Source organism: Aedes aegypti, chromosome 1, assembly GCF_002204515.2.
Source record: "Aedes aegypti strain LVP_AGWG chromosome 1, AaegL5.0 Primary Assembly, whole genome shotgun sequence".
In the NCBI taxonomy this organism is placed as follows: domain Eukaryota; kingdom Metazoa; phylum Arthropoda; class Insecta; order Diptera; family Culicidae; genus Aedes; species Aedes aegypti.
In genome coordinates this window covers 187,945,884-187,973,656 of record NC_035107.1, presented here as the reverse complement: position 1 = coordinate 187,973,656, position 27,773 = coordinate 187,945,884, and the positions used below count along the sequence as shown (strand labels likewise).

Here is a 27,773-nt window from a genome sequence, read left to right as displayed (position 1 = left end):
CAGATACTATCGGAGACCATTCGCACGTTCTTTCAATATCCAATTTTCCCAGGAAAGTCTGCCGCACCTTGCTCATACGTTTGCGCGCACCTCACGAAATTAAAGCTCCTTTTCGGATTGCATTTCTATTTCTCCCTGAGAAGACGTGATACACCCCTTTAGAGATCGTTGCTTCGTTTTGTATTGTGTGTACCGTAAAATGGGGTAACTTTGATAGTTTTTTGTGGATGAAAAACTAATTATTTTTGAATTCTGGCTTCAAGATTATCATATAGATAAAATCCCAACCCGAATCAGGTTCGACCGAACTACAATTTATTTGACATTGGTTTGTGTATGTGTTGATCACCGACCCCGTTCCTAAAAACGAAAACGACATAAGACTATAATTATTTCAGACATTACCACGTGCTCGATGGAGTATAGTCAAAGCATAAATTTAGGCGATTTTGTGGTCAATAGTATCTGTTACACTGCGGAACACGATTTTGTCTCCAGCATCAAAATACCTCTATTCACTTAATCAAGGGTAGCTGAATCCATTGCCGTTTTCAGAAATATCATAGCACGTCTAGTTTTTGAGATATTGATTGTTGAAAATGCAAAAATTGACTATTTCAGCCAACTTGCATGCAAGTTTGCCAGCTTGTAAGGCAATTTATTTGCCTAATTTGCCACAGAATTCAAACTTTATGTGTATAACAATACTAATCATCAAAGTTTATAATACTTTTGATGCGGAAAAGTTATTTTTTGATGGTTTAGAAAAGTATTGTAATTTACCATATAAGAAAAACGAAGAATTTTGTATGGAGGCTGCAAGCATGTTGAAAAAATCGGTTTATTCTAAATTTAATCATGAAATTTCAACCAAAATATATCTAAAACGAAAGTTTAGGTCCTCTTTTGCATGCTTGGTGGATAAGATCACAAAAAAGTTTGATAAAATATACTTCAAATATTAGGTAAACATCAATAAAACCAACGTTTTATACAACTTTGGCGACCTGTAGCTAAAAATTGTGACGTGATGGGAAATTTCTGAGAACGGCATCAGATTCAGCAATCCCAAATCTACTAGAGACACATAATTTGATTCTTGAGACACGCAAAAATGTCATTTTTGTTGCGCTGTGTTATCGATTGCAGTTGACAGAATGCCTAACGATTCTTTTTGAATTAATTTTTTTTCCGATTCAGAAAAACGTTTTTTAAATTACAAAAAAAAAGTTATTTCAGTTGTAGTTTTCATACTATCAAAGGTCACGCATTATCAAACACATTTCGTTTTACGGTATTCCGTTCCATCCCGTCATATGTAATTGAATCACCAGCTGTGTGCGAAAGGGTGTCCGACAAGGATAATTCCACATTAATGAATTTTTTCCTTCGCGCTGTCATTGCGAGTGTCCATGAAAATATTACAAACCCCCCCCCCCCCACCCCTCACCTTTCCCTTCATCCACCGGAAACCATACGAGCTTTTGCTAATCAATTTTTCTCCGTTTTTCTCTCTCTCTCCCCCGCTACAGATTGAGGACGAAGGCAACCACGGAAACGACGAGACCCGTCTGTTTATCCTGTCTTCGCTGGCCGCCCAACACAAGAGCCGGGTGGCGTGTGTCCTGTGCGAGGAACCGATGCTAGTCTTTGATCGCTATCCGCTCGTCGACGGGACGTTCTTCCTCAGTCCGAAACAGCACGCCAAGGGCTGCATCGAGGTAAGTCGGGAAAATTGGTTGCGTTGCACTTGCCTGTTGTATCTATCGGTATTTCACTGCGGGGAAGGTTAACGACCGACCTCCCGATCCGTCTGCATAGACCACTGCTGCAGCCCTAATAGATGTCTGTCTATGATGGGCGCCGATCAGCGTGATGGCAGATGATGATGATGAGGTTGAAGAATAACCTGCCATTTTTCATTGCGTTCGACAGCACCACCACCACCATCGCGTCAAACTGGCCCATCACGGTCGTTACGATAATAGCGCGAATGGAAAAGAGCTTTGATGGCGGGTTTCTCTTTTTTTACGGAAAGCTTCCTCACAGTTCTTAGCCGTATGAGGCTAGTGGATGAATGTGATGTTTGTTTGACACCGGTCGGCGTGATTTCAGGTGATATATAGGTTGAAAAATTTGGAACCTTTGTATTAGCGAGTCTGCAGAACAGATCTTTCCTGGTCTTTCTCTTAGACAATCGACTTCGCTGTAACCCTTGAAAAAGATTGAAAATGCCATCGAAATGTTGGTCGTAGAAGAAATCTCTTTTTTCTGATTACCATTAAGAAGGTCCCCGGTGCAGCTTCATCTACAGTGTATTCTATGTTAATTACTCTTATGCGTCTGTGCTTGTTGTACACAGCTGAGAGCGCGACCTCTCTCAAGTTAAAAACGAAATTGTTACTACGAAGGAATTGACATTGCCCTGAATACGGAATTGCCAAATTTGGTACATCCCTCAGGTTCGAGGAAAATCATAAAATAGAGATGTGTTGGTGTTATAACTTGGTAGACTAGATTTTGACTACATGTAGCTTGTTTACAATATTTTTAAGCAAATCGACGAGTTCGTTTGATTATTTAAAATATAAAAAAATCAAAAGGGGATGGTTCATTGGGGGGAGGGGTTGTTGTGAAAAAAGGTTTGAAAATAGCGAATTTTTTAAATTTAGGGTGCTTACATCTCTGAAGGAGTTTTATAAAAAAAAATATACTTTCTTCGGTGAAGATTTGCAATAGGGCTACTATATTATGCATTGGTAAGTTGGGAATTCAACCGCATGATAGCGCTAGCTGAAAAAAAAACATGGTTTTCTGATTCCTTAAGTGACGTTCTGTAACCAGATCTTACGATTCTTCTAAATTTTAATGATTTTAAATATTGATATCTTCGGAAAAAACTACATACACTATGCACTACATGTTTGCTTAGTTCAAAATTCTACAACTAGGAGGCGTTAGTGAACTACAAATATTTCAAACTCACATGTCTCACGATGTTGAATAGCTAGATGGCCGATGTTTTCGGCAAACTTGTTCATTAGGTTTAGGACTATGTGCTACAAGCTTGGTTAATTTGGAATTCTTTAACTTGGGAGCACTAGTAAGGCAGTCTTGAACACTCATGATGGTCATATACAGCTTTAAATCGTCCGCATAAAATAGGCGACAACTAGGAGGAAGGACAAAGGAGAGATCGTTTATGAATATCGGGAATAGAAGTGGTCCTAGGTTACTTCCTTGTGACACACCGGATACATTGGTGAAAGTCCTCGATTTGTCAGAACCAATTTTTACTACGAGCTTTCGATCCATTAGGTATGACCGAAACCATTTTACGATATCAGCGGAGATTCCGAGTTTACTAAGCCGAGCAAGCAAAATTCCACGATCAACTCGATCGAAGGCTGAATTGAAGTCTGCGTAAACTGCATCAACCTGAGCTCCTGCGATCATATTTTGCAGAATGCATCAAATTGAGCAAGATTCGTACATGTGGACCTCTCAGGATACAATCCGTGTTGATCCGGGGAAATATACGATTTGCAGGCCTCAAACAATGTATCGGTCATTATGATTTTGGAAAATTTTGGAGCATGCACACAAAGAAGTGATACCAGGATAGTTGGCGGCATCACGCTTGTTTATCTTATAGTATACAGGAAACATTTCAGAGTATTTCCATGCCGTAGGAAATCTACACTGTCTAAGGGCCGATTTCTTCACCTTCACTTAAGCCGTAAACCACGTTTACCCATACGATTAAATCAGGTTTAAAGCCTAAGCGGTGGTGTAAAACCGCTTATAAGAGAGTTGTTGAAAATGGCTGTTAGTGGTTCAATCAGAGCAATACTGCACTTTTTCAAAAAGAACAGAGGGATACTATCGTGACTTGCTGAGGAAGATGATTTTAGCTTATTAATTGCAGCACTAACTTGATCAGGAGAGATTTGGAATCCTCCTAAGGTAACCAGATTACTTGGAGTGTTATGACAATCCTGCCCAATTTGAACCGGTTATGGTCAATGTTCATTAAATGCACTCTTAAAGTTGGTTGCAAAAAGGTTGCTCTTCTCCGCAGCAGTATTACTGGTATTATCTCCCAGAAACATTTCGACTGGCAACCCGTCTTCCTTTCGTTTGGAATTAACAAAACTCCAGAATTTCTTCGGATTTCTTGCATCCGAACAGTGTACTGTTTGTACAAGAAATGGCCATAGGTCCGGTAGTTATTACTTGTACGGTTGTACTGCTGTTTGCTAAGCGGACAACGTGATCTGTAGTATTTCCGAAGTGATTTAAAGCGTAATCGTTTCAGTTGTCGGAGGCAAGCATTATCCCATGGGGACCTAAAATTAGGGCGTCGCGGTGGAACAAATTTTACAAAAGTGGTTGTCATAATTATGACTTAAGGCTTGTGAAGCGTAACACGGCGTCATCAATGTCAAGTGAATTTAGGAACGACCAGTCAATTTGTTGCAATGTATCGTTCAATGCTTCGTAATTTGCTCTATTTAAATCCAGGCTTGGCTCGTCGAAAGTAATAATGACCTCGGGTTTTGATAGAGCTATTACGATTTCCAAAGCAGGATAATCTGCATCAATGAGAGAAAGAGGTTCAACCGCTTCACAAATAGAATATGCAGCTAATGTGATATCGTTCACTATTGCAAGATCAAGAAGGGAATTGTTTATCTGATGCATGGAAACTGAAGCCATCTAGTAGTGCAGCACAAGCAACAGAAATGTGCGATTGTAAAGTATCGACGATAGGTGCGCCGTTATTAGCACGAGTCCAAACCAAACCAGACTGGTTGTAATCACCTAGCAATATACGTGATCACTGGCTCGAGGGTCGTTGTGTACTTTTCCGATTGATTCGATGTGATTATTGACAGAAACCAAATCTGCCTTGCGGTCAGGCGGAAGGTAGATAACTCCAATACTGACAACAGAGTGTGACAGTCTGACCCAATGATGTTCAAGGTCCGTTGCGACGGGAGATGGATCAACACAGCTATTGATAGCGGTTGACACAGCAATCAGTACACCCCCACCGCGAGATTTGCGACTGTTGAAGATATTGCGATCATTTTGGTACACAATGTATGCGTTTCCAAATAACTGTATCGTCGAGCCACATTTCAGTTGAGACTATCACGTCGTAGTTGCAATCGGGTGCAGCGAGAAAGACATCTTTAATCTTTTTGTGGAGCCCACGTACGTTTTGGCAATACACGGTCAGTTCCATATAGCCCTGAACCTAACAAGCTAGTGAGCATTGATAATTTAAAACTTTTATATCTGCCAATGGAGATCAGTGAGAAGGTTGGTGCTTTCGGAAAAGTTTAATAGACAGCCCTTGCGGTACATGTCTGACTAGTTCGATTTTTGGCAACTGAGGGGAACCAGTGAGCTGAATATTTCAAAATCTTATGTATCGAAATTCGTATTCAAATTCCATTGTGTGAATTTCTTATTATAGTAACATCGACAAAACTTTCACAACTTGCCATTGATGAACTTATTCATCATAACGACTTTTTGGCGCAGAACCTACATTCGCAGCAAATGCAGTTACATATGTTGCGTAAACTATTGCAACACATTCTTCCAGAGACATCCCGGCAGGATTCTGGGAGCATCGTGGATGCATGCTGGAAGCTAGATGCATTTTGAAAGAATTTTGGAAGCATCCTGAAAAGATGCTAAAAGGATCCCGGAAGAATTCTGGAAGCATCCCGAAAGGGCTCTGGAAGCACCGTGGAAGAATTCTGAAAGCACCACTACAGGATTCTGGAAATAGCCTGACAGTATTCGGGAAGTGTTTCGAAAGGACTTCAAATGCGTTCCGAAAATAACCTTGTAGCATCCCAAAAGGATTCTAATAGCACCCCGGAAGGATTCTGGAAGCATTTTCTTCTTCTTTCTGGCATAAAATCCCAACTGGGCCTAATCCTGCTTCTCAGCTAAGTATTTATATGAGCACTTCCACAGTTATTAACTGAGAGCTTTCTTTGCTAATTGCTCTGGAAAATCGTGAAATTTTCCAATCTCAAAATCCCCTAAAGAATACTTTATACATCCCCAAAGGAAGTCCGGCAGAATCCCTGATTGAGTTTGATTGAAAGAATCTCAATCCAGAGAATCCAAATCCCGAAAGAAAAATTCCCTTACAGTGTCCGGCAATATCCTAAACGAACTCTCAGAGTAAACAAAATCATATGAATTCCAGGAGAAGTTCAGAAAAAAATCCAGAGGCAATTCACTAGAGTGAGTCTGAAAAAATCTCAGAAGGAATCGGGAAGAATATGAGACGGAATCAGGATAAATCCTAAAAGAAGGATTCTCCGAAAGAATCCCATAGGAAGACAAGAACAATCTATAGGAATTCCGGAAGCACCAAAGAGTGAGTTCGATAGAACACCGGCAAAATTCAAGAGACGGTCTGGAGGAATCCCTGTGAAAGTCCAAAAATATCCCTGAGAAAGTCGAGTATAATCTAAGAGGGAGTTCAAAACAATACCAAATTTGAAGTCGTCAAAGATGTTAATGTAAACCTACAATAAATCTGACTTATAATCTGATAAGACCGAATCCAAAATAAATCCAAAAAAATAACAGGAATCTGCCGAAGATCAATACAAGTCAATCAATCAGCAAAGCATCTTGAGTGTATCCCACCAAAAATCAAGTCTGAGATGTGATTCTAAAAAATCAAACGAGAATTTTCGGTAAAATCTAGGAATCGGCCAAAAATCTGTCCATGAATTTAATAAAGGTTTGTCTAATAATCAGTCAAGGAGTATCCTAATAAATATAAGAAATATTTTTTGAACATAGCCAAATGAGCTCTTCTTAATGCATTTTTCATTACTTTTTCGAGCTTTTCAAGAGATTTTGCGATAATTTCGCCAAGATTGTTTGCCTTCAATCCGTTAATGGTCCGACAATTGCTGGAATACACTTTGCTTTGAAAAATGTTCAAAAAAATTAAGTCAAGGAGAGTCGAATCTGGACCCCAAATTAAAATGTCCCTTCTTTTTTATATCAGACATATAGGGATTTTTCTTTGCAAAAGCTGAACAGTTTGATTTGCAGCTAGACACGCAGGCCATTTTATCGAAACCAATAGCCGACAAGACAATTTTAACGAATTTGATAACAGACATAATGAGTCAGAATCCGAAGATAAAGATTCCCATCGATTGATCCGTACTGTTTGAAAAAATATGACGCAATGAATGTTTTGGCGTGAATGCCGGCCCAAAAAATCATAATTTGGTCACGGAATGGCGTTTCATGCATCCGGAATGGATTTATTGTTATTGAAATGTGTCATTTTTGATTATTTATGTCGCCGAATGATGCCTGTTGACCATGATATTTTCATGGATATGAACATTGAGTTAGCACAACTGAAAGACTATTTTCAATATAAAGCATCACCATTTTTGCGCGTTGTTTTGGTTTTAGTTATCCATGGTTAAAATTGTACTAAATTTAAATTTTCAAAATGTATCTAAATCAGTAAATCAATCGGTTGATATATGTCAAAGTTATGCAATGTGTACGTACCGACATAAAAGATGGCGCACCCTGTACTTTTTCCATGAGATCGAAAAGTTTATTGTTCGTAATCCCCACACAAAAATTGAGTGCTGCATTCTATCATTCAAGTGTATAATAACCACGATTTATAAAAAAAAATCCTACAAAAACCATTGCACCATCAATAGGAACAGTGTTCCTATAGTGGAGGTATGTTTTAAGAATTGTTCCTTTAGTGACGCAATTCATTGATTTCTTATGGGACCCTCCACTGGGTACAGATGCACCATTAAAGGTGCAATGGAGCAAAATGTTTAAACAAAATAATTCTTTTATATAGCTAAACGATTACATTTCGTAGATATAATTCGATTGCTTGTATCATTTTTGCATCGCAGATCAAATAAAAATACCACACAGTCATTTATCAGAGCGGAAACTGTCAAAACACACTACCTCCACTATTAGAGCTACCTTCACTAAGGGAGCGTTTGTCCTAATTCTTATGTGAAAACGCTAAGCTTAAAGTTCGTTGCCCACTGTTCACTCTCTCACCTCCAGTTTATATACTTCACTCGCTGCATCCCAGATTCCCCGGAAAGTATGCAACTCATTCACCTTCATCCATCATTGCCATTTTGCCGCTGTCTACTTCTCTTTGTGCCAGAGCAAACAACCATCGAAGACGTCGTCGGCGGCAATCAGCTGTCTGCCTAGGTGTCTGCGCGCGCCCTCTATCCTCGATAGAAAAGAAACATTTTCACTTTCCGTTTACATTGCCGCCCTTTTCCCAAACGCGCCGACCCGCAGACTAGATTTTTCCACCTCATCAGCCATTACAAATATTGATTCTCGTTAGAATGCTTTCACCTGATCCGACCGGTTTTTTCATTCATGACGATGGGCACCAACCCAAACGAGCACCCAGTGCGAGAGCGAGCCTACTTTCAGGGGCACATTGAACTTTGTGAAGCCATCATCAACGTCACCCGTCGTCGTCGTCTGTCTGGGTCTTGGCGTAGTGCCTACCTACATATATCGTCACCGAGGCTTACAGCGTTTAAATTTAACGCCCGGCAGCCACCATTGACCTAGATTCCACCGCCAAAAGGACGAAAAACAACGACGACGCCGACAGCGACGGATCGAGCGAGCCAGACGATGACGACGTCTGTGTCCATAAAGGCGTGCACTTCGCCACACAAAGGCCTTTTGTATGCACGTCAGTCGTCCTTGCGGCGGTACAACGGAAGTGGAGCAGCGGATAACGGAAAAAAGCGTCTGGCCGGGACCAATGGTGATTATATCGCCTCGGTAGTGGGTGTTATTTCGAGAAACTGTATCGAACTTGGGGTGAAATTATGGTCAAATAAAATATTTCTCTAATGACGCTGCTTCACAGCTCTCGGGTGAGCTTGAGCAGTGTCGGCTAACCCCCAAAAGACAAAGTTGCCACCGGAATAATTAATGGTATCGTTAGCTGTTCGACGAAGAAAGAGCAAATCCACAACCTAACCTCAAAACTTAAATTAGCAGTGTAATGAGACTCCGTAAGCATCGTGGTGGTGGCGGCGGCGGTGGTTGTGCGCCTGAGTGTTATGCAAATTAGCGGCGTGGCAGCGCCATCTCGTCCTCAACTCGCAGGACAAAAATCAAACGCTCGTAAAATCGCTTATGATTTAATAACGATACTCATTTTTCTCCCTCTGTCTCCCGTTTCGTCCGCAGGTGAAATACGAGAATCGAGTCCAATACTTGACGTCGGTTTGCATGGCGTGTCTGGATGGCGTCGAACAGAGTCGAGTTGTACGTTGCAGGTAATGATTATTATTGTTGTTATTTCAGGTTTCCACGAAACAAAAAAAAACAGCTGTTCGGAGTGGCCATTTATTCCGACACCACATTGTCCCTGCGCTGGCTACCTGTGGATTCTCTCTCTCTCCCCCCAAACGGTAAACTCATGGGACCAGATTATCATTCTAATTAAATTTCATGGAAAAGCACACTCTCGCTTGATCCGGTCAATTTGTTGAACCCACCTGGCGCAAGAGGCAAAAAAAATCACAGTGGAATCAGATTTGAATATTCATTTGCTCAGAGTAGGACGATGGATGGTGGCGATGGCGACGAGGCTTCCCCAGAGCTAAAGGACGATTTGGTTTGCTATTGGACATATAATCGTTGCCATAATTATAGCTGGGTCCCACCACAGACTGGAGTGACTCGGCGAGTAAGAGAGTGGTTATGATTGATGACTTTCGTTTTGAGGGTGGTTAAGGCGTTACTTTGGTCGGGATGGCAACAAGAATGACTGTCTGAGCTCGCAGGATATTCACGATTCGGGAGGGTCGTTAGCCTTGGGAAGCGCACACATTTGTTGAGATCGATTGGAAGGTTAGGGGTCATCTTTAAGGAAACTAACCTTTGAATTTTCCCTCGGATCTTTCTGTTGTAAGAAACAACTCGCAATATCTAGTCAATCCACATTGCTCACTGCATTCCACTTCTTCTAGGTACAACAGAAATGATATTTAACATTGATTTATCATACATCGTCCATTGTACCTTTCTAGCCTGCTTAAAGACAAGACTTCTAGCTTCCGCTCCTCCAATAACTATTTAGTCTCCAAGACCCTTAGTTTTCTTTAAAGACAATTAACACCGTCTTCAGCCATAGGCTGCACAGACTGAACATAACTAACATTAGACAACGGACACACGGAACGACCAGTGAAGAATTTTTCGTTTGACGAAAAGTTTTCTCCGACTGGGGCGGGAATCGAACCCACACTCCGTAGCACAATACGCCTAAACGACTGACGCCGCTAACCGCACGGCTACGGAGCCCACGCAAGTGAAGACTAGCGCTGATTCACCTTTATGAGCTTAGCTTCGATGTAATCCTTTCAAGCAGATTCATTGCCTTTGAGATATTGAACGGTATTTGTAACTTCATTCGTCGTGGGGGATGATTGTTTGTCATTATGTTGTCGTCAGTACTGTAATGCCGAAATCATCACTTCCGCCGTCCTGACCTTCTACACCCTTGGATTCTGATTAATGCAGATGTTCGGATATCTCCGAAGTGCTCAATAGATATTGAATCCTCTGGTACTGAAGCAACTTATGGAATGGGACATTTTCGGGAAGGTTTCTCTTGAGATTCGTGATAAGAATCAAAGAATATCTAGTGGATTGGTAGAGAGTTCAATTTGAACGTCCGACTTGTTCGGTGGTTGGGGCTTCAACCCTCTCAATCGGAAACACCTATCAACGTCCGGAGGTACTGAAATCGAGCCGTATCTATCTTCGTGAAAAGATCAGCTTGCTGTTCTGTTTGTTGATATTGTGGTGTTTTATATCGATGTGTTTGACCCCTTGTGATTCAGGGTTCTTCGCAAGTCCAATACAGCCCCTACTGTCTTCGTATAGCAAGATAAATTCATTTTGATTCTTGTAGTTCATGTCTTCGAGGAGTGCGGCGAGTCAAATTTTCGTTGGAAACGGCTGCGCTCAAGGCAACGCTTTCAGCTTCACTGGAAGATGTGGATACAGTTGCTTCCTTAAGTCTACCCATGGAACGGTGGATCCGTACACCTTGAACAAATAGCCCGATACTGACTTTCGGTCTTCAACGTACGTCGCCCAGTCAGCATCTACGTATCCAATAAGCGGTTTGGTAGATTCGGAGTTCTTGAAGGTCAATCCAGTTGCGGTTGTTCCTTTTAGATATCTTGTAATCCGCTTCAACGCTGTCCAGAGACTGTAAGTCGGATCTTGTTGATAACGTCCCATATAGCCGACAGAAAAACACAAGTCCGGCTTGACGCCCAACATTTTGTACATAATGCTGCCAAGGAGCTCCCGATGAAGATGGCAGTTTCTAGTTCCGTTTCTTGACAACTGAAACCCCTCTTCCATCGAACGAATACTCCGTGCAATTACAAGCGCTCAACCCGAATTTGTCCAATTTTTTTACAACTACAGTTTTTTGCGAAAGCTTCATTCCTCCTTTCTTTTTTGGTGTAGTCACCATTCCTCCTGTCTTTTTGGTGTAGTGATTCCTCGCAATTGGCCATCTAGATTTATAAGACAGGATGTGTTTAAGCTTCTGGATTCTGGCTAAATTTCGACCAACAATCAACAGCTCATCGACGTACAACACCAAGTAGATCTCATCGCCTGGCTTCGCTAACGTGTATAAACAGTAGTCCTTTTTGGAACGTACAAAGCCCAGTTTCAGCAAAACTTCATTCAACCGGTTATTCCAGTACTGAAGAGCTTGTTGCAGCCCATAGAGCGGTTTTGAAGCTTGCAAATGGTACCCGGTTTGACCTTCACTCCTTTTGGCACTTCCATGTACAGGTTCTCTTCAAGTTTTCCCTGAAGGAACGCTGTTTTAATGTCCATCTGGTGTATATGATATTCATGATGAACGCAGACAGCCAACATTGTCCGTACAGTAGCCAGGTGGGCCACCGAAGCATGGTTTCGCTTTCCTCTTTGCTCTTTTGGGCAAAGAGCTGCAAAGAAGCAACGAAGAGCTGACTAGAAATGGGAAAAAATGGTCTCCCCCGAACTGAGAAAGGGGACAGAAAATCTCTTTGAAGCACTGAGATTGTCATGAAAATAAGCAAACAAAAACGTGTAAACTCTTCATCCCGCAGAATACGTACGCTCAGTTTGTGTGATCATTGAAAGGGAGAGAAAGAGGCTAAGTCAAGAGCAAGGAAGAAGCCTGTACGAAACAACGACACCGTCCCAGCACATCGCGATGTTGTACTGACCATCACACGTCGGAATGTTTGCGTTCGAGCGGTCTTGTAGCTCCGCGACCTTTTGAATGGGATCCCTGCAATCGTTTCCGAAGACACAACCTTCTCAAAATTTCAGCTTCTGATGTTTGAAGTTCAATCTAGTCGCAAGATCTTCTAGAATCAATGCAGTGATGCTTCCTTCACCGAGGTGTCCGAGACGAGGATGCAAAAGGTTCACATCTTCTACATTCACCAATCTTGCACTCACCTGAAGTACTTCCAACTTCGAAGCTTACAGGTTGCCACGTAGGTGCGCGTTTGCAATCACTGCATCATCCTTCTCAAGTATTGCCACTTGACCGTTGAACAGAACATTCAAACCAGCGCTCGTCAAATTCATGTCGAACAGAAGGTTTTCACGAAGAGACAGAACAGAACATCCTTAGCCGTCATGATAAACCCACGGTTGCTCATCCTGGTGGCCAAGCAGGCCAGCCACCAATGATTTGCCATGCTTAGCCACGTTAATAATTACTTTTGCTGCAACGCTTCCAGAGAAGAGAAATAGTGTCTTCAATTCACTAGATGCTCAATGGCATCGGGTTCCAGAAGAATTTCCAGCTTGCTGTTAATTTCCGCTGGGTTGGTTCGCTGTTCGCCATGAATACTACTAACTTGGAACCGACCGAGGTGGAACCAAAGACAAAATATAGACCTCCATGTCCCTTGCAGCTGCCCAAAATTTCTTGGCACCTAAGGTAATAGAGCATAATCTAGAATGCCGTGAATAGTGTACTGCGATCTGTCAAACTTGGGTACCTTTTGCAGTACAAAGGGACCGAATGCAGTACTAGAAGCAGTACCCAATCTAAAGCCGAGTGGGACGGACCATCAGCCACATTTGCGTCGCCTTTTGACCCTGTAGTCTTTCTTCATGTGACCCTTCTTGTCGCAGCTGTGACACTTGCTGATAAATTTCTCTTTTCCATTCTTTTTGATTCCGTGCAATGCCACAGGCTTGATTCGTAGCTCTGGACCCTGTCGGAGCTGCCTAATCAGAGCTCTGAATTGCAGCAAATGGCCACGTAACGATGACCCTTTCTGTAGCCGGAGACGCGCAATCCGCTTTAGGATTACGGTTTGTCTTCCAGTCGACTTTAGAATTACGGTTGTTCTTCCAGTCGATCTGCCGGAGCTTCTTTCTCCACCGCATCCCACACGCCGAAAGCTTCAAGGTGCACCTGTTCTCGGAACTTCCAGGTGTTGTACCCAATCCCTGCGAATTGCGGTATTCCATGGATTGACGCTTCTTTGTGCTTGTAGCCCATAACCTCTTCAGGACTTAGAAATACCCTCATTGAAGTTTGTTTCTCATCATGCCGGTTTCCCGCACTATTTCAGCTGGATTTCCATCAACCCTTACAGTCTCACCTCGAGCCGAAGTCTGTATTCCTCCGCCCAGTAAACACAAAATCTTACACGATAGTGCATAATAATACAAAACCGGAGGCGATATATTTACATGTGTCATAATGGTGCATGCAAAATGCACGTATATCGCCTCCACTTTTGTACTCTTATATGCTATCATATGCGATCGTGTGTTTACTGGACGGTCACACAGTCGTCAGCCGTGAATCGTCTACTGACGTTCAAAAATAACTGGGAATGATAGGGTCACTCTTCTTGATCAAGCAGATCATCCCAAATCAGAATCCCGAAAATCGAGGAGCAGATCGAACAAGCATCTGTAGTGGCAACGATACCACGTTACTTAAAACATCCATACTGAAATATCTGCGGACTCAATAACTAGGAAACGCTTACCGTAACACATACGTCTTTCTCTACCAAAGTGGATTGAGTATCGGCATTCCCGCAACAGGTGCTTCTATAATTACCATTGGTGTTCTTTGAGGTGATGAAATCAATCATTCATAGGTCGTTCTCATTTATCAATTGGGGAACACTTCTAGTCGTCGTTCTAGGCGCTTCTTTCTGACAAGAGGAATGGATTAGCTTTTAGAGACTTGCAGAAGTTAGTTCTATAGCACTGTTTTTACATTTAATTTCAGATTTTGCGCCCAGAAATGGGACGGCTCGTCATTGGTTCTCGGAACCATGTATTCGTACGACATTTTTGCTGCGATGCCATGCTGCACTGAACGATTGAAGGTAGGTTCTTCGGAAAATACGTTACATTCAACTTTAGAAAATCTTAAGCAATCTCATCTCAACTGAAACCATAACCATATTCTCCTCTCTTTGTTTCTCCTTAATCGCGTAGTGCAACAACTGTTTCAAGCTGCTGCTGCATCCGCATCAGCGGCTGAACTTCTACAGCGACTACAGCCACAGCGTTTCGTGTCCGTACTGTCACGCCCAGGACACGCACTTCGTAAAGCCGTTGGCCTACTGCTACACCAAACAGCCGATGCAGCTGTTCCAGCAGTGGCCATAACATGAGGCCCCGTTGGAGTCCCCGAAAGTGGCCGATGCCCAGTTCGCCACCTCATCGTCCGCCAGCATCGCAACCTGTAGCCGAAGCAATAGCACCTCGTCAGCCGCAGCATCGCCCCCGTTGACGTCCACCGGAGTGGACTCAATGGCAGCGATGAACTCGTTTATCCGGGAGCTGCGCAACCTCAACAGCTCCACCAGCAGTAGTGCTATGAGTAACAGTAGCTTCGATTCCGGGTTTTCCGCTTCGTTTGCCGGGGATTCCAACGGCGGTAGTGGCCGGGCCACTGCCATCGCCGCGCAACCTCTTCAACCACAGTCATCTAACATCGTTTGGGGCAACAAGTCGCTCTGGGGTGTTCCACCGCCGAGCCCATCACCAGGAGCGATCAAGTCATCAACAGTGGATTTGTCATCCACGTTTACTAACACTAGCAGTAACAGTATGTACGTTAGTAGCAAAGATTCCTCTAGTACTTCTTCCGGTGGCTCTATATGGGCCTCGTCAATGACGGCCAATCCGTCAACAGTCCCCTCCCAGTCCCGATCCTCGAACTTTTCCGCCAATATCTGGGAAAATTCAGGTACGAAAGCAAATCCGGAACCACTCGGTTCGATCTGGATGATTCCGGAAACCGGCCGCGGTAATGTATGGGGTACCAGCTCTCAGTTACTGCGACCTACCGAAATAGGCTCCGCAACCGGGACAGGGAATGACGAGAGCAAACTGAGCTCATTGTGGGGCACTTCTGGTGCGTCGTCATCGTCGTCGACGTCATCCTCAGGGAATGTATTGAACTCGCTCCGGCTGGCGGGTACGGTCGGTGCCGGAGGTGTTGGCCCAGGTTCTAGCTTCGGGGGCCTCGGTGGACTCATTACCAGTCCATCAGTTACGGGCAATACGGCGACTATGCCGGCAGCCACTGCATCAACCATGCAGCTATTTTCGGACGATTTTCTCAGTTATCTCAATATCAACAATTAGAGCAATTTTACAATCTGTTATTTAGTTCGATTGCGTTTTATTATAATTATTTTTATTTTTATTTGTCTGAAGGTGTTAGTTTGGAAATTATTATTTTTTGCTGTTTGTTTTATGGATATATATTTTTCGGTTATTCGTTTACATATGCAATGAACAATGCATTTTAAGAGAAAAGTGTTTTTTCTTTCTTTTTTTGAACCATTTTTGATTCGTGTTGTACAGATATTTTTCGCGAAGTAAATTAAAGAAAATAAAATGGAAAAGTCCATAATCATACTAAATATATTATCTAAAGAAAATCTAAAATGTTTAAGGAGTATGAAAAGCGCGTTTATCTCATTTTTCTAAGTCTGTAAGTAAAAAAAACAAGAATAACATTTATACAAAAAAAAATCAAAAGCTAAACAAAGTAACGGAAAGCTAAGCGAACGTTCGGTTCTCCCATGTAATCTCGTGTTTAAGCTTAAAACGAACCTCGAAAGTCTCACATATTTCGGGGTTAGGAATTGCGTATTGACAAATGCATTACAATCAGTTATTTCCCGTTATCGACGTTATGGTAAACAAAGGCAAACACTTTAGGGAATGGATGAATGTTTTTCAATTTTTTGGTTCTGGCGATGAGCGTCAACATACAAGAGTAAAATCAGGTATTTCTTCTAGATATAAGTGGAAAAAATAATAATCCTTTAGAAGTTTATACATATAGACATACAAGAAATGAAGGCAAGCAAAACTCAAATTCTGTACATATAGGCCCAGTTGCAAAAGTGAACGATTAGCAAGCAATATTTATGAGCGCGAAGATGGTCGAACATGGTTGCCAGAGAAAAAGAGAGAACGAGCAGAAGAGCGAATGACCAAACATTACTGAAAAATGTTCCATGTTTTTGACCTTTCATTCTCGAATCGGAGAAGCGTAAAAAAAAGTTTATCTGCCATGTAAGGTTAGAAATTCTCAATACATCTGTCAGAGATCTAGTGTTTAGTGTTAAGAAGAAAAAAAAAAACAAGCGACATGTGATTAAAATCGTGGAAATGTAAGGTGTATAAAATAATCAAACATTCGACTGCGACTGGTGTGCATACGCGAAGAAAAAGCAAGTTTTATGATAGTTCCCGGAGTTTCTAAAACTCGCCGTATTCTTTTATCCGCTTGACGTTAGAGTTTAAAGTTTACCGAATAGGGTGTTTCCTACGAGCAACAGAGATGGAAGTATTTTTCATACACACTTTTTGTAGGATATTGTTTACATTGGAAGCAAGAGAAGGAAAAGCAAGGAAGGAGCAGAAAACAGCAATTTACACGTTTTAGCCAAGTGAAAGTAGGCAAACTTTTGGACAAAATTTTGGATTTTTATTTTCAAAAACAATACGAAGCAATGGAACGCAAATAATTTTGCACAAAATCGATATTTACATTTTGCTCCAATTCCAATCACGTGAGTACGAAAATAAAGTGCACATTCATAGGTGATATCAGATAGGTTTTTCAAAATTCAGGACCTTGGTGAGGCTGGCCGAACATTTGAATGTGTTATTCCATATTTATCTGACTTAAAATCAGAAAAAACGGATTTGTTTTACTTTTCACACACAAGATCGAAAAATACTCTCTAATCTCTAATCTCTTTTTAAACTTAATTTTTCGAAATTTGCGATCAAAATTTTAAAAATTTCAAAAAATTTTCGAAAATTTTATGTTATTTTTATGCTTACACAATCGCAGCCTCCCAAGGATCCCTTATGCTCGGAAAAATGCCAAAACACAATGTTAACTAACTATCCCAACCAGGAAAAAGGACTGAAATGATTGCAAATCAAACTAAGGCTTAAGCAAGGCGCCCCCTTAATATTCTCCCAACTTTTCCTTCCTCACACTTTTGTAGAACCCCCTTCGAATATTCTAACGTTTCAAAAACATACCATGACCATACACGCTAAAGTTAATCGGTAAGTTCAGGTTAAGAATACGTTAAAAACGAGAGGTAAGCAAGCAACTGGTGATAATTTTTCCTCGTGAACGTCAAGTTAGGGATTCTTCCAAATCCTGTCGAACTGCAAGCAAGCCGCTAACAGATACGTCGCACGATGAGGAATCTAGTTTTTCGCTTTTATCGGTAGAATGTAAGATGCGTAACTATTCGCGAAATGTTTCTTAATCAACGCCCATTTGGAACGCAACGGGAATCGAAAACCGATCAGCTGGCAGCACTGCTTCGGCGGCGAATGTCAGTTGAGGCGGATGGCAGAGGCTTTATTTTGGAAGATTTTTTCGGAATTGGATTTTTTTTTTCGGTAATAAATGTACGCAAGTAGCGTTTAATGGTAGATATAAGATCCCTTCCCCATACCTACTCCATCGAGTTCATCATCTTCACCCTATTTACGAAAGCAAAAGGAAGAGTTTTAAGCAAAAACCATGCTTAAATAGCAACTTAGTGGATGGAATGCCGATTTTTACAAAGTTACAAGCAAGACGTTCGTTTTCCGAGCAGCAATTGGAAGTCGAGTTATCGTTTGGTTTAGTTTCAGAAAGTTAGCAATAGATTACAGATGCAGTAACGATCAGTGCAACCAGTCAAACTTTTGCGCGAATGAACGGGAATTCGAGTGAATGCGAGATAGATCACGTTTGATTTGTAAATAATAATACGAGTTAAGGAAGTTCTAGTTCTAACATTTAAGCCAATAAGGTAAGAGATGAAAATAAAACTTGAAAATATAATTACCAGCAACACACACTAAGTCTTGGTTGTTAAACAAGGAATAGGAAAAAGAGTTGGTGAACTCCTTTAGGAGTTTACTCTTACTGGATTATGAAAAACAGAAGGAATACTGTGGAAAAGTATAGAGATATGTTAAGTAATCTAAATGAAATTAAACCACTTTAGGAACGTAGATTTTAGCAAGCAAACACCCAGAACATAATGTTGACATATCCTTGTTTCTGCTAACAATAAACGAAATACTAGATGTGAGTACCCTACGTAGACGTAGTTTGTAAACACCGTGAGTGGATTCGACTATGGGAAGTGCCACTCTTCTGACGGAGCGGGCTGTCGAGTTATTATGTTATTTTTTATGTTTAACCAAATTTTATCGTGCCAGACTCTCTTCTAATCAATGGAGACTGTCACAAGTTTAAGATTAAAACAAAATAAAATTCTCAGATCATCTGATGAAGTCACGTACAAATGGACAGTCCACGTCGGGAAGAGTGCTCTTCCGATAAGGAAATTCTCTTAGCATAGAATCGCATTTTTCCTTGAATTTAAGCCAAGTTTAATGCACACTGTACGCACGCAGCACATTGACTGTGAAGTGGATGCAGTTATTAGGATAAATGTACGTTTTTGTCTCCTAACTAGATATGACGTAAAAGGTAAGTCGTTTTTCTGTGTACCACACGCCCTTTTATTTCGAGAAATGTTACGCTTTTAGTTAAATTTACGGTAAATTTTGAATAGATAAGCATATTTGGTTGCATCATATTTGAATCTAATCACATTTGAAGCCGAAGCAAAGATGTCAACATTACAACAAACACAAATGAACCGGAAAAAGTTCTTCCAAACTAACTGGAAACACCGATACAAAATACACACAAAACACAGTTTTTGGTTTAACCCTCTATAACTTTGTTAATACCTTGGAAAATGTTTTGACAGGTGGAGAAAACTATAAACAATGGTTGATTTAGTAAATTACCACTCTAATGATGTATCACCACATATTTGCTAATAGTAAAAGGGAAGAAAAGTGAACAAAATACACATGTACAAACAACCAAATAGGATATTTGAAAAAAGATACAAACAAACGGACACACACATGCAAGCAGTGAGATAGATAAGGGGCTGATATAAAACCCGGAATGTACAAAGCAGTAGGACATGGCCTTTGGAGACAGCGCCAGAAGGAGCAAATCCTCTTCTTCAAGTAATAATCATTGAACTATCTTGACAGTGACCAGAGTACTACTCCCACTGATGCAATACCTCAACAATCCGAACTGCTAGCTGCCACCATTGACCAACAGCAATCTGTTAATAGACACAAACAGAATCATAAATCGATGGCAACACTGCACCAAATGGCACAACTGGATCGGTCCGGGTTGGCTCTAAACCAACGCAAACACACAAACACTGTAGTAGTCAAATCAATGATTGTGATTCTAAAAAATGTTTACAAAACAAAAATACGAACTCAAGTACAACTTGAGACACAGGTGACACCAGTACTACCTCAACAGAGACTAGCGAAATTTGTTGACGATGATTTAATGCTGTGCCACAGACGCCAGAGCGAACGAGAGCGAGAGAGCGAACGAGCGCGACAATGTTTACAAACAAAGCAAATAGGAGAGAGAGACACAAACACAAACAAACAAAAGCCAGAATACCTCAAAAACATCTCAGAAACCCGAACCGATGGAAAATCTTCGTGCGCACATTCGTGGCCAGCGTCATTGATCGCCATGACCATGTGTGTGGGCAGTGTTGCCAGAATCAGGGATTTACACAATATGAATGTTAAAGGCGAAGCGAACATTCGAATCTGCTCATAGTGGCAGACTCAATTTTCACCCAAGAAGAAAAAAAAATGTTTATATCGCTGTGTACGAACTCAATTAGCATTGTTCAGAACTTGTCGTAAATCACACGTACACTTCCAGTGAGCGTCCCTCCAGTGTTAGGATAATAGTTTTTTGATTCAATTATGTTCGCAATTTGCTGATATTTATTAAAGTAATTGATTGCAGCAACGTGAATAAAGTCAACTTCTACCTATAAACATATGAATTTCTCATTCAAAAACTAATGCAAACCACTCCTAAACGTAAATTACTATGCGAAGCCCAGCAGGCGGGAACAAAACAAGCTTCAAGTACAAACTAAATAAAATATATCATGTTAATTTCTCGTTTTCTGTTTTTCCAACTTAGTTCGATTTGTTTAAATGACCCTTGTTCAGATTCCTGTTTGTAACGCGGAAACAATTTACTAAACCAATTGTTTTTGCTTCCTACGGCAAACTATACCAACAACTAACTCTCTTATATTAACAAAAAGGAAAACACTTACTTGGAACTATCTATAAAAGCAAATATTTAAGCTCTAATCGTAAATATATCTATTTAGTCGATGTTGAATTAGTGGGCAATCAGTTTTTCAATTTTGATCTATGTTTTCCTAAATGTTGGTTTTCTTACCACTTAACTAAACCAATTTTCAAAACTAACAATTACACATTTATGGGTCGCAAAAACACACAAAATAGAGGATCAACCATAGCAGGTATCATAAACGTCAAAAGAATGACAGTTCTATTCGCTGTGTAAGAAATGCATTTAACTTTTCTGAGTGTGTACATAGGTTCCAACAACTTTAAACAAATATCGAATGGAATGTTTTTTCTCCTACTTCTAGATTAGTGTGGAATTTAAAATGGTCCCAAGAGAAAGTTTATCAAGAATATTAAATAATGAAAAAATCTCGAGCAATGTGTATTTGTAGCTACGTGGTTAAACGGACCCTCATTAATATATAACTCTTAACTGAAATAAAGGTGTTTTAGTGCTAGCGAGTGTAGGTTAACTAGTGTAAATGTGTATAAATAAAATATTTTTACAAAGTCAGACGGCAGAATGGCAGCGAGTGTGAGATTGCATCGAGAGTGGTAAGATTGAGCAAGAGTAAAGTTGGATTTTTTCAGTTTCCTATATCAGAACAGTTCCGTTTCAAACGCAACCAAAAATCGGCATCAATCTCTCAAAAAATTAAGAAAACACGATGGTTAGTATTATATTAACTGTAGATGATAGGGCTGTAATACCTCTTTCTTTGGTATATAAAAGATGAATAGTTGATAGGAAATCAAAACATGGACTAGAAGATCGTATTTTTGTGATATTTACTGTTTTTTCGACGTCTTAAAAGATGAATAAAACAAAAATCAATAATCGACTCAGAACGAAACTGCCATTTTTTCGAAAACACCCGTGTATAAGCAAAATTTACCGGAAGCCAGAGGCGGACAACTCTTGCCAAAGTGGAAGAAAAATACGATTCCCTCGGACTGATTTTAACTCCTAAACAAACAAAAAAATTGAGGTTATTTTGATATATTTGGTTCCATTTTCGGTCAGCAAAATTCTTCGCCAAGTCACGTAAAATGTAGGACAGGAATTGACGAGCGTCGCAAAATGGTCCAGAACGAAAAAACACAAGAGAAAGAAAGATAAACGCAGTCTAGTCAGATCGAGAGAAAGGTGCGAGCGAGAGAGGAGAAAGTTAATCCGATAATATTAAAAGAGGAAAACAAATCTAACACGCTGGTATGTGGACCAAATCGAGACAAAAAATATCCAAAAGTGTGCGAAGCTTCAAGCGAATGATCTCTTCCTTCCCCCTGTGTAACCTCTGTTTCAATTCGAAATCACCGACGCGATCAGGTGATCGAAACTGATCAATGAGTGAAGAATTTTCCAAGTCGCTTCGACAACGGAAACGATACTTGGTCGGTGGGAAATCGGAACAGTGGTTTTGAGGGTTCAGTAGTAATGTAATGTAATGTATGTTGGGCGCTCAGAAATTTCCGAATGGTTTTCAGTGTTGGCAAAATTATTCCATATTGCTGTTGCATAATCAACTGTAACTGTTTTCAATACATTTTAAATAAAAAAGTGGATTGGACGACATGGAATTGGCAAATTTTTAATATAGTTCATTTCACGGCGAAATTCCCTCTCTAGTTTTTAAACTTTAAAACAACGGTGCCAGTACCTTTCAACTTTGACAAGTACTGGCACCATTATTTTTGGATTGCCCAAAGAAGCAAAAGAGAGCGATTTTCTGATGACGTCACCTTGCAATGGACATTATAATAGGGTCCTAAATCCCTGTTCTAATTTTAGTACCAAACGCAAAAGTTTAGGCCAGAAACACATGTTTATTGAATTTTTAAATGATTTTCGTCGGTTCAAGTTCCAAAACATATTTTTTATAATTTTTTGGGATTTAGTCACACCCCTTGGTTCAAACTCATTTGTTGGGTATATTTTGTTTTCCGTCCCATCCGTCCCTTCCGAAATGTCAAATAGGAACAACCCCAGTGTTAAAACTAAAACTCCTGTGGTATTTTTGTCGACAAAGTGAATGTCAAACATGATCAAAAGTGTCAAGGTTCATATTTGGAATCATTTTTTAAATTAAAGTTTAAATATGTTATAGCCGTTATTTGAGCTGGAAAAAACGCCTAAGTGGTTGCAAGAACATGCTCTTTCGTATTATCAAATACAACAAGAATTCATTAACAATTTTAGGACCCAATTAAGGCTTTCTCAGCCTTCTCTTTCCAGCAACACAGATGATTTTGTATTTGTGGTTTCATTCGGAAACGTTTTCCGAACAAAAACAATCGATAGGCATCCGGGTGTAGGAAAGAGATAGGCGATTAAACGTCAGATTACTTTATACAGAAATGTTTTCCGTATGAAAACAATCCATTTACGCCTGGTCGCGAAAAAGAGAAGGGTGATTAAACGTCAGATTGCCTTACACGGAGAAACAGACTACCCAAAACCTAAGTTCTTTAAACTCAAATTTGAGTAAACTGCATTCAGTATTTACCCAAGGTTGGACTGTTTTGTTTCTCTCGCAACAGCATGGTTGTCAAAAACATAGAGAGAGACGCACCAACCCAGCGTCGAATGTCCGTGGAATAAGCAAAATTTGGGTTCTGTCGAGTTTACCTAAATTTAAGTTGTTTTAACCCACTACGCGGACTTCGAAAGCTAATGGTAGGTAGAAATTTGTTTGCGTTGAGTTGTTTTATCGCTGTTGTCAAACGAACAGGTTTGGATTATCCCAAGAAACAGCCGAATTGAACCAAAAGAAGTCAAATAGGTTGATTTGTGGCTCAGTGTATAAAAAAATCTTCTGAATTCAGTTGTCATCCATAGACCAATCCAGTTGCCTGCGTAGTAGTGCAATGTTGACAAAATTTTCTTTGTTTGCTGTGAGAACTGTCACAACATTGCTTTTGTTTGCTGTGAGAATCCAAATATAAACCGAATTGCTGCAAAACAACCACTTCCTTGTTGGCCTGCCGTTGACCGAAAGCTCAATGACGTCAAACAAACATCGATACGTTTTCATTCTGAGGAAATCGACTTGTGTAATATTGAGTGTGCGTTGGGGTTCGTGGCAGTTTGCTTGGGGACCTCTATGCAACAAATTATGCACAATATATCAAAACTACTCAAATGGATGGGTTTGATGTTTTTCTTTAAATGGTTTCTATACCAAACGTTTGGCTTACTTGTCACAAGTTTGGTATTGGTTTGAATCCCAAATACAAATGTTTGACAGTTCTTCTATTGAAAGCCTCATGAAAATTGTGCACGGTAGAGTAAAGTTCTGGGCCTTTCGAGTGGTTAGAATGCGGTTACAAAGCAAAGCCATGATGAAGGTGTCTGGGTTCGATTCCCGGTCGGTCCAGGATCTTTTCGTAAAGAAAATTTTCTTGACTTCCCTGGGCATAGAGCATTATCGTACCTGCCACACGATATACGAATGCGAAAATGGCAATTTTGGCAAAGAAAGCTCTCAGTTGATAACTGTGGAAGTGCTCATTGAACACTACGCTGAGTAGCAGGCTCTGTCCCAGTGGGGACGTTAATACCAAGAAAAAGAAGAGTAAAGTTACTCAAATTCGAGTTTTCATTTAGTGATTTGTTTTCGAGGGAGAAAATAGAATAATTTTACTTTTTTTAGTAATAATTGGAAAAAAAAATACTGAACTTATTTGTTAACAGTTTTCATATCATAAATAGGACACCGGACTATGTTGTAAAACATTTTCAAAAAAATATATATATCTACAATTTGAACCTTCATCACCATATGCTCCGTATTTCCCAGACTGCAATTAAATCATCCAAGCAAGCAATACTTGTATAACCACTAATTTAAATCTTTCACTATTCTCATTCGAGTATCATGAATAATTTTCGCGATAGAATTATTTAACGACTAATCCGCTACTAAATTAAATATACATTATGAAATTCATTCGACCGATTTGAAACGAAAAACAAATGATCTATAGAGAAAATTTTCGCTAGCACAAAATTCAATCTAAACTTAATGAAAATCAACCAGTTTAAAACAATTAAATCAAACGAGCGATCGACTCCACTAACTTGGACCTTCAGCCATCGGCAAGCAGAGCCGAAGAGGCTCGAGTTAGTTTGGTGCAAAAACCTCCCATCCCAAACAACAACGATCACTCCTTCCTCTTCTATTGAAAATTAAAACGCTGACAAAATCCTAAAACTAATTGGTGATCAATGAGTAGTGACAAAATATTAATCATATGAAGAAGAAAACCAAAACACCCAAAAGAAACACACACATAAGTGGAAAAGAGAAGACTGGATCGGTTTTTGTGACTAAGTAAATGAAAACAAGAAACGAAATGTGAGAAATCGAGCATTACCGATATACTTATTAAAGAATAAAAATTTGCAAAACAATTTAATCAACACACTCAAAATGATGGCGTTTAAATAAAGCCACACTGACGCGACAAAAACACACTCAAACCTCATTCAAACACACACACACATACACTAAGTACACGTCATATAGTAATATGAATATATTTAATGAGAGCATAATTCGACCGATATAGAGAATGAGAAAAAGAAAATAAAGCGACTGGTGATAATTATAATTGGATTTAGAATACTTGTAACCGATTTACCCTTCTAGTGCATACACTTCTTCGAAACACTGAATCAAAAAATCAAACAAAACCCGCTAGATCAACACTGCAGTACCACTCAAGTAATCTTTGAATCGGATAAATGAAAGGGCGTGTAATCAACTTATAATCTAAAATGGTAAATCATAACTGCAGCAAACAATATAAATATATGTTGTTAACAAGATTCGATACACTCAAAAGTAATTACACACACTCAGCAAAAACCTCAATCTAAAACTGCCTGAAAACTCAGAAGGTCAGGACAAGATGCAAGCAACGCACAGTACTTTTTCACCGATCGATTGAAGCACGTTTGGACAGCAACATCCAAAACAACAGAACTGATGAAGAGACTTTAATATGAAAATCATAATGACTTATAAATTGGGAGAGAATGTAAAAATAAAAAATTGAAAGAAGATATTTACTGAATGAAAATAAAGAAAAAATAACAGAAATTATTATGTACTCCTCAAAATGACAGTAGACATACATTTAACTTAGTAGATTGAAGAAAATAACGACATGTCAATAAACTAAATTCCAAATATGTGTGAATTACAAAACTACCGATCGACATCACCGTGAACAATATAAAAAGACCTTTCCACGACAGAGAGCAAGAACCAAGAAAGGAAGGAAGGAATCAAGAGGGAAGAAACTAAGTCAGCTGGATCGCGCAATTGGATAACCTTATATTGGATAAACACAACATTTTTTTAGTTTTTAACCCACTATCGATCGACTTTTTCCACTACACTGAACCAAAACAGAACGTTCGTTTAAAGTATGAGCGCTGCGTGTTTGTGTGCGAGCGAAAAAAAAATCATCCTATCATAAGCTTATCATGTTAACCCCGCAAGCGTTACGATTTAGAAGCCAAACGTGCGTCTACATTTGCACATACATATGCATACGGTAAAAAAAACCACTCATACACACATAGATAGAGAGAGAGAATGAGACCTAACTTTTTGTAACATAAAATCGAATCAATGCGAATGCGACCCTTCAATGATTTTGCACTAGCGTTAAGATCGACACAATATAGAACCACAAGTTTCCTAATTTTAACGATAAACAAACAAAAACTAACACTAACACAACTTAAACCACGCATTTCAATGCTTAGATGTGTACTAGATACCACAGCACGAACTATATTCCTATTAAAAAAGCGAGAACAAACCTAAAAACATTTGAGAAGAAGAGAGTTGAGTCACGACCTTCGCACAGATTCGCAAAACATTTATCCTAACCTTACTTTTTTCCCGTTCGGTAACTCGTTGTACATAAGCTTTGCAGTTATTGTTTCGCCTTTTGTTTTTCCATACTTATCACAAACAAACAAGAAAAAAATACGGGAGAGCGTAGTAATATCTAAATGTTCTTATTAGACGTCATCCGATCATCGTCGTCGTCGCCGCAGACGAGCTTTCTAGGAGTAGGTAGTATATAGTCGATAAGGCTATTCGGTAGTTCTCACGCCATCGGTACCAAACGCATTTGAATTTGTTTTACTTGGAGGGTGGAGGGGGTGGCGGGAAGTGGTTTTAACAGGGGTCACTCACATCGGATGCAACCCGAGCAAGCAAGCAAATTGTGATTCATTCTTACAGTTCCAGCGCCAATCTGAGAGATTGCAGCGGAAGAAAAATACCCGAACACGAAATTCAAAATGCGATACATTTTACACGACGAAAAGTACTTCAATCTGTGATGCAAGTTCGATTTTCTAAATCTGAATCTTTGATTTTTTTTTCCGATCCAATGTTTTTTACTTCCACATATATAAAATATGGTCATAGGTTTCCGCTTGTTTAAATTTCAATCCTCATCGTTTCCCAGTTATTACTTTAACTACAACATCCTTCAAACCCACACTTTCGTAATTTTGTCGCTAGATGGTTCAACTCATTATCAATATAAGTATATATTATCCCATACCACTCTACTTCTCTCATTCCAGTTTGAACTATTTGTTTCCGAAGTGTTGGTGTTAAACGTTTGAGTGTTTTTTCCAGTGTGTTTGTGTGTCATAAGATGAAACCCGTTTCCAGCTCTCATAAAACTACTCTTCGTTTAGGATTTCATAGATATAAGCAAAATTGATCTTCTTACAACGGATATTATTCTGAAGAGCTTCTAATTTAAGTCCAATAGCTGAACAGCCTCCAAATTAGCTAAACAGCGATACCCTCTTTCGGAAGCTTACTAGCTTCTCTCAGAAGATGAACAGTTTC

The 27,773-nt window shown here is 39.9% G+C and overlaps 2 protein-coding genes across 2 annotated transcripts in view; both read left to right on the top strand.

The window, feature by feature from the left end:
- The window catches only part of LOC110674011 (headcase protein-like), a 241,101-nt gene extending 221,826 nt beyond the window's left edge, over window positions 1-19,275 (top strand). Inside the window, exons 2-5 of the mRNA XM_021855292.1 lie at window positions 1,533-1,721; window positions 9,280-9,368; window positions 14,384-14,483; window positions 14,596-19,275. Of these exons, the coding sequence (XP_021710984.1) occupies window positions 1,533-1,721; window positions 9,280-9,368; window positions 14,384-14,483; window positions 14,596-14,769 (552 nt within the window). The 3' untranslated portion in view covers window positions 14,770-19,275. The remainder of the gene's footprint in view (window positions 1-1,532; window positions 1,722-9,279; window positions 9,369-14,383; window positions 14,484-14,595) is intronic.
- On the top strand, window positions 14,914-15,753 carry LOC5574070 (putative lysozyme-like protein). Its single transcript, XM_021838582.1, has one exon. It carries the CDS (start codon window positions 14,914-14,916, stop codon window positions 15,751-15,753), a length of 840 nt encoding a protein of 279 aa, XP_021694274.1.
- Window positions 19,276-27,773: the final 8,498 nt, after the last annotated feature.

Excerpts from the sequence above, each read along its gene's own strand:
- LOC5574070 (XM_021838582.1), top strand. The coding sequence starts at position 14,914 with ATGGCAGCGATGAACTCGTTTATCCGGGAGCTGCGCAACCTCAACAGC.